At 35.1% G+C, this 12,543-nt stretch overlaps 1 protein-coding gene across 1 annotated transcript in view; it reads left to right on the top strand.

Annotated features, from left to right (window-relative positions):
* Positions 1-12,543, top strand: part of LRRC72 (leucine rich repeat containing 72) — a gene marked incomplete at its 5' end in the record, with an annotated part of 30,858 nt that overhangs the window by 15,555 nt on the left and 2,760 nt on the right. Inside the window, 4 exons of the mRNA XM_079786835.1 lie at positions 1,581-1,662; positions 2,917-3,027; positions 9,841-9,930; positions 10,979-11,131. Coding sequence (XP_079642961.1) covers positions 1,581-1,662; positions 2,917-3,027; positions 9,841-9,930; positions 10,979-11,131 — 436 coding nt within the window. The remainder of the gene's footprint in view (positions 1-1,580; positions 1,663-2,916; positions 3,028-9,840; positions 9,931-10,978; positions 11,132-12,543) is intronic.

Raw genomic sequence — 12,543 nt, 5'->3', positions numbered from 1 at the left:
TTTTAAAGTATAGATTGTATTTTTAAGTATTGTACATACTTTAAACCAAGCTACACGTGAACTTTTTTTAATTAACTGGATAGGAAAACCATGAAAATAATTTTAGGAATCTTGGAAATGTATTGCAATTTTTTTTCTCCTATGTAATTGTGTATATTGTTAAAATTCTCCCCAACTAATAGTTAGTTTTATGTAAATTTAGGAAATAATGTAATTTCGTTATTCAAGTATACAGTAATAGACCCTTTTAAATACCACATGATTATAGAATTTTTCAGAATTTCATCATGTTGTTTAATCACTGATCTATAGTTCTTTGCTCCTAGGTTTTAACCTTGGTGCCACTGACTTTTTGAACTGGATGATTCTTGATTGTGGGGGCTGTTCTGTGCATTTTTTAATATTTAGTAGCATCACTGGCCTCTACCTGCTACATGCGAGAAGGATTCCCCCCAGAAGTGACAACTCTAAATATTTCTAGACATTGACAAATACCCCTCGGGGAGAGATTGCCCTCCCCTGAGAATCAGCCAATTCAGTAGACAAAGTGATCTATAGAAACCTAAGTCAAAACATGTCATTCCTCTGCTCCAAACCTCCAATGATTTCCTGTTAGTTTCAGCCAACTGCTTACACTAACCCTCAAGGCCCCACACAAGTAGACCCCTGATGACATCTGACCTCATTCCTCACTTCACTTCCTGGCTCACTCTGATCCAGCCACACCAGGCACCCTGGCCTATGCACTGGCTAGACCCCAGGTGCTCCTCTTACATGCCCCTTCATCAAGAATTTGTTCAAGCCCGGCCAGTGTGGCTCAGTGGTTGAGCACTGAGGTCACGGTTCAACTCCTAGTCAGGGCATATGCCTGGTAGCAGACTCTATCCCAACAGGAGGCAGCCAATCAATGATTCTCTCTCATTGATGTTTCTATCCCTCTCTCCCTCTCCCCTCCTCTCTCTGAAATCAATAAAAACATATTTTAAAAAGAGTTTGTTCAAATATTACTTCCTCTTTGAGGTCTCCTCTTACCAACCCATTTAAAATATAGCACTACCTTAATACCAGCACTCCAAATATCTATACTTTCCAGATCCAAGGAGTCTGTATGGGGCAGAAAGTGTGCAAAATGTTTTTAGAGCAAAATGTCTAGGTAGGCCCTTTTACAGAAGCTTTGGAAACCATGCAAGGGAGTTTGGTTGAGATATGGTAAGAGGGGTTTATATTAAGTTCTCTAAAAACATCCTTTTTACCACACTGTCCTCAAAGACAATCCAGATGTAAATTCATAGCCCAGACCAAAGGTCACAAATAATTAAAAATAACAGCAAACATCTAATTTCTATGATCTATATAGATAAAAGCCTAATATGCAAAGTGTCCTTTTGGGAGTTCATTTGCTCGCTATGACATGTGCTGACCACCAGGGGGCGGCGTGGAACGAAGGAAGGCAGCCAGAAGGCCCTGATCGGCCCTGATCACTAGCCAGGCACTGGGCCTTTAGTCTTACTATAATTTTATATGTATATGTATATAAAATTATTGTAGAAAGTAAATTGTTCTCTAACTCTCATTTTCAGCTCCATGAAATAACATTTCTAACTAGAAACTATTGTCTGACAGAATTGTATCTAAACAACAATGCAATTATTGAAATTAAAGGTATGTCTAAATTTTCTCTATTGATTGAATGAATTTTCAATTAAGTAATAACTTTTAACTTTGCCATTGCTAATGGCATGCAAAAATCTGTTTTAACATTCCTGTTGAAAATATATGATGGAATCTATTATTTTTTTAACATTATGTACATTTCATTTTAAGAAATGTTCTTTTAATTATAGTTTTAATGCAATCTTGTCTTATGTCTTGATATTCAAAAGGTAAATGAATATTTTTAACAGAAATTTTGCCATTCTGTTGCACAGTTGGACACAAACTAGATACCATGAAAACACATTTTAACAATATTTGGGGGCATTTATAAATATAACAACTTTATAAATAGTCTTAATGTTTTTATTGGCTATAATTTTTACCAGTCAAATTCTCTCATTATGAATTAACTTTATATGTGCAACAATCTCTAAACTGACAATTTCAAACCAGGTATAAAAGTAAATGATGTACTATGTTCATGAAATATGAAGAGGTACAACACAAAACATTTTTCTTTAATATTATATATAATAGAATCAAAATGTCAAATTTTAATATTTACCATGTCCCATGAAGAAAGAAAAGTCTGCCAATTAAGGTATGACGTGGCTATCACAAAGATACAACCCACTTTTACTTATGTTAAAAATGTGGGAAATTTTTTAAATTTAGAATCAACAAAAATGATATGAATATTTGGTTCTGTATGGTGTAAAGAAAATATTTTGGGGGGTTATGCAAATTTTCTATTTTTATTGTTGGCTCTATTATAGATGTTCCCATTCCCCCCATGTTCCCCCTCCATCCAGCCCCAACTCCCCCGCTTCCCTCTGACCATCACCACAAGGTTGTCTGTGTCCATGGGTTATGCATATATGTTCTTTGACTAATCCCTTCACCTTGGGGAGAGATATTGAATTGAATGAGTATTCCCTTGATTGGCATTATAAATCTAAGTAACATTGGCAAAAAAGAACAAAACAAAAAAGTAAATTAAAAAAAATAACCCTTCTAAAATAAAACAAAAAAAAATCATTACTATAGAAAAAAAGCTATAAAACAATAACACTGAAAATAAATGGATTCTACATTCCCACATTATACTCAATTAATTGAATTCTAATTCTTTGTTCTATTCTTAATGGTAATTCACAATATTATTGATAATAATTCTTTCTTTTACCAGTTGTAATGTATTCTTTTATTGTGTTTAATTGGCATTAAAAGTATTTAAAATCTTGTAAAAATTATTTTTAGGCCTGCACTATTTGCCTTCGTTGCATATACTCCTGCTGCACCACAATGAGTTAACAAACATCGATGCAACAGTGAAGGAATTAAAGGGAATGCTAAATCTGAAGACCCTAAGTATTAATTTGCACTTTTATATGGCTATAAGTTAAAATAGTAAGCCACAGGACATTTTTTAATTTTCTTATTTAAATTAGATCAATAACTAAAATACTTAGATATTCCTGAAAACAAGACTAGATCTCTTTCTTTTAAAAATGTGTTTTGGAAAGAACAATAGGTAGAAAAAAATTTTTTGTGGAGTTATATGGCATGCCAAATGAAAGTGACAAAAGATGATTTACACATTTAAATCAGTGGTTTGGGTTTTAGCTCAGAAGTAAGTTTCAGCACATATTATATGATTCCATTCATATGACATGCCCATCTATCAAGAAAGCAATACTGACAGGGAACTATTTTAAAATAGATCAGTGTTTTCCCAGGGCAAGGGGATGAGGGGACTGGGGAGTGACAGCTAAAGAACTAGGGGTGTGGGGTTTCTTTTTGTGATGATGAACATGTTCTAAAGTTGACTGTGGTAATGGTGGCCCAGCTCTGTGAGTATACTAAAAAACATGAATTATGTATACTTAAAGTGGATGAATTATATTCATAAAGCTGACACACACACCCCGAAAGTAAATTTTTATTTAAGCTTTAACTGGGTGAACAGCAAACTTCATTCATGAAAACTGAATCACACCCAGCAAGAAACTGGCCTCAGTATTGGAAGGAAGCATAAGTATTGAAATAGATTGGAAAAATAAGTAATGCACGGTTCCTACTCTCAATAAGCTTATAGTATTGGAGGGTAAATAAACCCATACACAATCACAATACAGGCCAAATGGTTCTAGATGTACTAAGGAAAAAGACACTCAGAACAATTAATGAGTTTTCAAACTTTAGACTTTGGAAACTTTTTAAAATAATGCCATGAAATGAATGTTGTTTTTCTCCTATTTATTTTGTATTCATGTCTCAAAATTGTCTGAGATAGTATTTTGAATACGTATAAACTGATATTGATGGTGGAGGTTCTAATCAGATCAATACATTAATAGTGATTCAAGTTTTCATATATTTTCAGTGTTAATCAGTTACATGTACTGTATTTAGGAGAAATGATTCATGTGCTTATAAGTGAATTCTTTAAACCCAAATGTTAATATTACACCAAGTTCATGGCAATTTCATGCTTGCTTTTGTGATGTGAGAAGGTCTGGGAAAGACTCAGAATTTGCTTGCATATTTCAATTATCTGGCCCTTCTGTGCTGAACAAATGCTTTTGTATTTAAAAGACTGGTTATGCTAGACCCGAAATTCTCACTTACCTTCACTTTTCTATAAAATGGGCTAATAGCTACTTCTCAGGATTGCTTCAACTACTCAGCTATTTCTGTAAAAGCTATTTTTTTAAAAAGCATTTTTTGACATTAATGTTATTTTGAAGTAGCAACAAAAACAAAAATTGCTTTATTGTGGATTTGTTAATTAGATAATGAGTTAAGATGCCCAATCTAGAAATTCTGCTGAATAGTAAATAAATTAAAAATATAACTGACATTTTAAATAATAATAATTATAATAACATATTGAAAGTCTTTCCTGTTGAGAAAATGCTTTCTTAGAATATTCTGATTGAAATCTTCACAGAAATCCTTAGTAGTTTGTTTAAAGCTCTGAGCCTTGTATTTTCACCACTTTAGTAGCTTTAAACAAACTACTAAGAAATGCTGAAACTTATAATTATGCCTCGTTTTTCCCCATTATTATTCATTCATTCATTCATTCAATAAATATTTACCACTTATTCATTTGTTAAGTGATAATTCAACAAATATTTATCATGTATCACAATGTGGCACTCTGCTAGATGGGGACACAAAAGTGAACAGGAAAGACCTTGTCTGGACCTTTATGGGACTTGCAGTTTTATAACTCTCAGGCTAAGTATTTCTTGGAGTTGAAAGGGCTTGATTCAAAACTAATTGGATAATTTGCTCAAGGTAAGAACTCAGTTTAAGCAAATTTATTTTACAATACAAAATTTGGAGGTTAGCAATCAAGGTTTCCCTGGTCATAGTCAACAGGATGATGTGCCGGCCTCAGGAATGAGGGGTCATCCACCAGCCCCGGGCCCGCTTGTCTGTGGAGTGTGTATTTGAACACTGAACTGTGTCGGCCCTGAGTGTGGTGAAGGAGGGCTTTTTCTCAACCTGGTAATATAATGTCCATATCATTACCTATCACAACAGTTTAAGAGACCTCTACTCAAAATCATAGCGATGGAATTCAAGTTCTAGAGCTATAATCATTCCAACTGAGAATCTTGTAGTGGAATCATATTTTAAAATGGAGAAAATGCTGTGCCCAATTAACAAATAAAAAGCATTTTTTAAAAACTCTTGGTAACAAGTATGCACATTTTGAACGTTTGCCCCATTTTCATTCAAGAAATTATATGGGGAAAAATGTTTGCATTTACTAAACTGCTAATTATATTTGTGCAGTAATGTCCTCAGATTAAGTTTCTATGAACCTCATTTGCGATCACAGATTAGATTCAGCTCATTAACTATGAGAAGTTCATGTCTTTTGAAATGTTTAAAATTTTTGTCTTTTCAAGTTGTAAAACCATATAAAATGCTAAAGTGTTGTTATTATTCCACTTCAAGTGCAAGTTCCTCAGAGGGTGAGAAGATTGCCTGGAGGTAAACCTCTAATCCATTTCAGCATGCACCCTCCACTGGCATTTCTGAGGAGAATTGCCAAGAGATGGCCCAGGAGACCCGCGCCTGGGAGCTTCTGGGAGGCCTGAAACCAGCAGCAGAGTGTGAGGTCCTGGAAACTGGATTCCTGACTTCCTAGCTAAGTCAGGAGGGCCCCACCTCTTCTCTCCAGGCGGTCTACCTTTCCCCGCCCTCCTTCCCCAGCTCCATTTTCCTCTTCCCTCCCCACCTCCACGCTCCTTCTCCAGCAGGCTCTGCCTGTGTCAGGGACACACTTCCTGGCCGATGACACTCACTAACTTTCGGGCCCCTGCCTTCCTCCCAGCACAGACGGAACAAAACACCAACAGCAACAAAGTCCTTACACTTTTGTGCTCTTAAACTTTTAGTCTCCGCATTTCTCTCCAATTTTCTCTGTTTCATTAGCTTCACTACTGGAGAGGACACTTAGAAGCCGACATTGCATAATGTTTAAGACTTGCTTCTTAGCAGAGCTCTAAGGGTTCACCATTGAAAACAGAGAGTGCCCTTTTCAACAGAAGGTCTTCATTTGCTACAGGTTCTGTCCTTGAACGTTTTCTACCTCCCCTCATTGGACCCCCGTCCACTGTGGATGGCAAACAGCCAGGGCATGAGGAGGGGTACTCAGAGATCAGGGTGGGACTGCGATCTCAGAGGTCTCTTCATTTAGACCTCTTTACCTGAAATGTCCTTCAAGGTAGGCCCACCCCTCCAAAAACAAAACAGGACAGTCCCCCAATAATAAGAGCCAGCTGGGTTTTCCACTGCTGTATGTCCTGAAGAAGAGAATATCCTGACCCCTCCACTCTGTTCAGATCCTGCTTTAGCGGTATTCTGTGGCCACAGAGTTGTGTTAAAATACGATGGTGATAATCATGGAGCTGATGACCTTTAAGGTTCTGGCTAAGTAACCTTGAGCCAGAACCTTAAAATCTTGGTGTCTGATCACGGGCATCTGAACTTCCTCCACGGCTGTTCTGTACAGGCATACAATACAACTGCTTTAAGCTTCTCTCTATCATTCTCCTCATGTGTCAAAACGGATATGTTGGTACATTATTAATTACATCAACTTCCTTCAAAGGTGGTCTTAAAAACATTTGGGTTCATTTAAATTATGATTTTAAATTTTGCTTTAAAAGTTTAAACACATTAACTGAAGCCAATTAATTAGACAACTATTTTTTTCTCTTCTGTTTCAATAATAAGTAGATTCACACATGTGACTCAAGTAACTCAAGTGTATGCAGTAAGGTAGTAGAGACATTTTGATATATTGTGTGAATGTAAATTGCTTAGACTCAGAATCCCAAATTAAGATAAGCAAGACAGTGCTGGCGCCACTGAGGTGTACTCTATACGTAGCCTAGAGGGAAGGCGGATTAACTAGTATTAACCTATTGAAAGTGAAAGTGTAAGCAATTTTGCTTCATACTTTCTAAAAGAATGTACCCCATACATCACGGAAGGCTTTCAGAACTTTCAGACACAGGAAACCAGTTTCATATCTTAGAAACTTAATCTATGGTAATTTTAGTAACATCAATCCAAAACTCATAAATCCAAAATGTGAAATGCTTAAAAGTATAGAAGGAGAAAAAAAAAGACTTAAAAATAAGATTGCTTCCTTCTAAAATTGAAGAGCTAGGGAAAAAGTGAAGGAGAATAAAGATGAAATGCCTTTCAAATTATTTAATTTTATTTATTTTTTAAAGTTAATTCAAGCAGAGCTTGGGCTTAGTAGCAGAGTTTTCAGACTTACTGTCACTTAGCTTTTATTTTATGATGAGATGAATGTTGAACCATAATAAGCACATCGAATTTTTAGTATTGAAGACATTTTCTTAAACTAATGTAATAGCAGTAAATCCAAATCTGAAGCCAGAAGTGGGTTTTTTTTTTTCTTCATGTTTACATAAAGATGTTACTTAACTAAGCACTAGGAGACAAAACCAAGAAAAGAAATGAAATGGTAGTCAAGCCATTGTGGCTCAATGGTTGGAGAACATGCCCAGGTTGCCACCTGGATCCCCAGTAGGGGGCATGCAGGAGTCAGCTGATCAGTGAATCTCTGTCATCATTGATGTTTCTCTCTCTCTCCTTCTTCTCTGAAATCAATAACAAAATATATTTTTAAAATAAAATAAAAAAGATGATAGAGTAATGTGCTCAGAGGGAAAAGAATATATGCAAGGTATACGGAAGTAATGTCACTGGAAGATGTTGGTACATCTTCCATTAACATCATATGCAAAGGCCAATTCCGCTCTCAGCTGCTATAATGAATGAGAGGGTTACAAGGTGTCAGATGTGATTCTCCAAGATAGGAACCAGAGCAGACTTTTGCACTAAAAAATATGTGACTTTTTCTCCCTCCTAAACGCTCATTAAAAACAATTGTGTTTTGCTTTTATATCTTTAAAGGGTGTCCTTTTCTATTCTCTTTCTGGCTCAAAGTACAATACATGATCCCAGGGGATCTTTTTAAATCTGTCTTTATTACTTGTGTAATATACATCCATTCTATTCTCTGTCCTGTAGTTATAATTATTTGTTACCACTTTAAATTCCTTCTCCTTTAAGGTTAAAATTCAAGCCAGTTTTGCCCTCACTTAAGAAATCTTGAAAAATATCCATTTCATTTTTTCCTCTCATTAACTCCCAATACATACATATTTCCTTTCTTTGAAATGTTTTTGTCATTCTACATTGTCTTTTATGCCTTTCCTCGGTCTTAAAACTTTTGTTTATGATGCACCAGGTGTCTTTCATTGCCTACTTTAAATCCTTCTAAAACTCATGTTTTCCCCAGGGAATAGCTAAATGTAATGATTTTATTAGTCATAAAAGTTTGTATTTGTACAACAAATATTAGAACATTTGATTAACTACCGAGACAATGTCCAGATGATTTACTTTTTCCGTTTTTATCTAAATAGTTTATTGTGTTTTAAGCATGCCCTCCCATCTTTAGGTTGCAAAATGTTCTTTATAAGTGTTAGTCAGTTTTTGTGGATTTCTAATGCTTCATATTTTCATGATTTTATCAAGCCTGCTTGTATTTTATAGATAGTCAAATGCTACAGCAGTACTGCTTAATTTAATATGTACATTGAAAGAGCCTCATTGTTGGGAGTATAGTGGTACACTAACTGGAGCTCTTTCTGCTGCTGCCATCTAGTGGTCCTCCCTAGATGTATTTTCCAGAAGTACAGTATTTTATTTTATTTTTTTGAAATTGCTTGTAGGCAGAATCCAGTAGCTCTAGATATCCAACTGGAAGTCATAAAAGTTTTATTTTATGTTGTATTGAAAACCCTGTTTAATACTATCTAAATAAGAATAGGGAAAATACTTTACCTTTCCCATGAAAATAAAACCTTCACAACTTCCTAGTTGAAGATTTTTTTAAAATGTTCGAAATATTGATGCCTAAGGAATGTGACATCCGAATGCCAGGAACTCTTCTACACCCACATGCCTCCCACGCCCTGCCACTGTACTAGCCGGCATGGCGCATGAGGTGTCCCAGCATCTGTGGACAGGGCATCTGAGCCCCCCACACCTGGCCAGGGGTAGACACGATGCAACACCCATACCTGCTCATCTCTGCTCCTGCTGAGATCTGAAGCTGCTACTGGCATTTCATATTCTGAACTATGTGCAGTGGTTATGCAGTGGAGAAAGAAAACTGTTAGAACAGTGCCCAGCATCTCTGCCCATCTCTACACAGGCATCCCTGTGACTTTTGAGGCTGGAAGAAGAGAATCAAGTGAACAAATACTTCGATAAAGAGCAGCATTAAGACCCCTGATAGCCAGTTCTTCCTGACTAATTAGCTTAAGGATGTGTTAAAAGTGTTCTCACGTATGGTAGATTTCGGTCAACGATATGTCCCCTGCATTTAGCACAGTTTCTCATAGACAGTAAGCACTCAAAATATTTGTTGAATGAATGAATTGAACAGGTAGGAAAAGTAAGTGCTCCTCTGAATAAGGAAGGTTTTACTGAGGATGTTGGTTTGGTCTGTGAAGCAGAGCTCAACATGTCCTTATGTTTTCTATGCATCCTGTGACTGTCCATATTTCATCAAGTGATGAATGAAACTAATTTTGAAATCTGACATCTTTGCAGGTCTCTACCAAAACCCTTTTTGCCAATATAACCTGTATCGTTTATATATCATCTATCACCTTCCAGGAGTAGAGTTGCTTGACCGAAATCGTAAGGACGCCTTTTTCTTGCAGAGAAATATTTGAGAGGCAGTCATAATTCAGTGGTTTAAAAATGTTGAATATGTTTGAAAATAAATTTCTGTGTGAATGAAAGTTTTAAGATTTTTATTGAAAGGTTTGCTCTATGAAACCTGCCCTACTTCAGGAATGTATGCCTCTTGACCACTGTCTTAGAAAGGTCATCTCATTGAGTGTGAGGACAGGTGTCTGAATTCTGCGTTAGACACTAGTGTGTTGAATGCCAAATCACTTACCCACTGGTACCTTAATTTCTTATTTCAAAAATGAGAGAACTGGACTAAATCTCTTAAGGTCTATTTAAGTTCTGAAAATCATGTACTTTGAAATTCTGTAAACATATATATTAAAATGCATATTATCAATGATAACTTCTTTATGAATATAGCTTTAGACATTGGAGATAAACCAGTATGTCTGATTCATATAAGCTACAAAAATGGTCAGTGCATTAAGTTATACATTCTTGGAGGCCTGCTTTATCAATCTGTCTACTCACCTTTCTGTCTCTAGGTTTGAACAGTCTTAATTACTGAGCACCTTCTTAATGAGGATTTATCAAAACCTTATGTTTATGCCTTCTCTTCCCACAGCCCGGAGGAAAGGAGGGATGTATCAGAGTAGTGATGTCAGTCATCCATGGTGATGTGTTAGAAAGGGCCTGGGAGGCATTAGGGTTGGTCATGCCTGTGACCTGAGGGGCATATATTGGGCACTTGAAAGTTTATGGCGATGACTGTGATAGCTCTTCACAAATTAGTTTTGACAGGATGTTCACATATAATAATTCAGATAAGAACACAGGGTGTCCCCCCAAAAATGTATACTTTAACAGTTGTTAGCTCAGTTTTGAAAATGAAATGTGTTTTAATAAACACTGCCTTTATAATTATTCAAAATGTGTGTATACGTTTTTTGGGGGACACCCTATCTTTTTGAAGGTGTTCAAATCTGTTTTGAATTACTCTGCATAACTATTTTTAATGCTATGCAATAACATTACTTTTTGCATTTATCAGAAGTTACAGAAAAAGAAAGAAGATCAATGATTACCATTTTTAACCATAAAAAGGCTCATATTGTTCAATCAATCGCATTCAGAGGAAAAGCAGATGCCTCATGGAATCCTAGGTCACCTTTTAAGCAAAAACAAGCCAACACGGTACCTAAAGGTATTTTGCAAAAAAAAAAAAAAAAAAAAAAAAAAAAAAGAAATTATAATTTCTCAAACTTTTGGGTAATTTGATAATAATAATAACTGTAATTTATAAGAAGTACCAACACAGTGAAACAAATATTTTTAATTTAGTCAAATTAAAGGGATATGCAATTCTTATCTTCATTTATATATATTATATTAAATGAGATGATATAATAATAATGAGATATTACACTGAATTCCTTACCCCAGTATCTAGCACAGTATAAAGGGATCAGTTAGTAAACTACGGTTGTTATACCACTATCACTAGACAGTTTCACCAATTAAGGCTATAAGTTTTTGATAATATAGAAAATATATTCAGGAGAAATAAAGATCATCCATAATTTCTCCATCCAGAAATAAGCAGTTAATATTTTGGTTATTATATGCAAGTATAAGTTGAATATATTCTGATGTTTTGTTAATTGGAATTAATTTCTTGTATGTAACAGAAATCCAACTACAGTGATTTATACAAATAGAGGTTTATGTTTCTCACATAGTAAAGAAGTACAAAGGTAGGGTTCTAGGTTAGTGTAAAGTTCATTGACGTCATTAGTGTTCAAGAATGTAACTATCTTTAATTCTATTATTCTTAGTGTGCTTTATGGTTATAAGGTGGCTGCTGCACCATAAGAGGGATTTAAAAAGATACAAAGACAAAAGCCTTTTCCTCATGACACTTTGCAAGCACACATTTGAAAATGAAAATACATTCTAGAACAGATTTTCTAAAAACAAAGGGGAAAATATGAAATTGGAAAAGAGTTTTGAAGAAATTACCCAGAATGCAGCTGAGAGAAAGATATAGAAAATTAGCTGTTGAGATAAGCAAATATTAGAAAGATAAGGTTCAATATAAGTTTAATAATCCTGAAGGGACAAAAAAAATAGAGAAATTGGGCAGAAGATAATGTTTGAAGTAATAATGGCTGAGAATTTTCCAAATTTGGTAAATGCTATAAATCCTTAGATTCGTCAGACAAAATTATTCCAAAGACATAAATGACTAATAACAACAAAAATCCACATCAAAGGCAAAATTATCTTAAAATAGAGAGGAAATGTAAATTTACCTACAAAAGAATAATTTGTAGATTCACAACAAGCTTCCCAACTGCAATTATGGAAGTCAGAAAATAGTGATCTAATACCTTTAAAATGCTAAGAAAAAGTAATAGTCAGCCAAGAATTTTACAACCAGCTAACTTATTATTTAAAACAGAGCAAGAAAAGAAGAAGAAAAATAAGGGCAAAATTGGGACTTTTCCCTTAACTATTGTGATATTTTTCTAATATAGACAAAATTGAAAGAATGTTAAACACCTGTATATGCCCATGTATATTCAATAGTAATATTCTGCCATATTCACCACCCTC

Source organism: Cnephaeus nilssonii, assembly GCF_951640355.1.
Source record: "Cnephaeus nilssonii genome assembly, chromosome: 12".
Lineage (NCBI taxonomy): Eukaryota > Metazoa > Chordata > Mammalia > Chiroptera > Vespertilionidae > Cnephaeus > Cnephaeus nilssonii.
The sequence above is the reverse complement of the archived record's forward strand: the minus strand, read 5'-3'. Positions and strand labels throughout refer to the sequence as shown.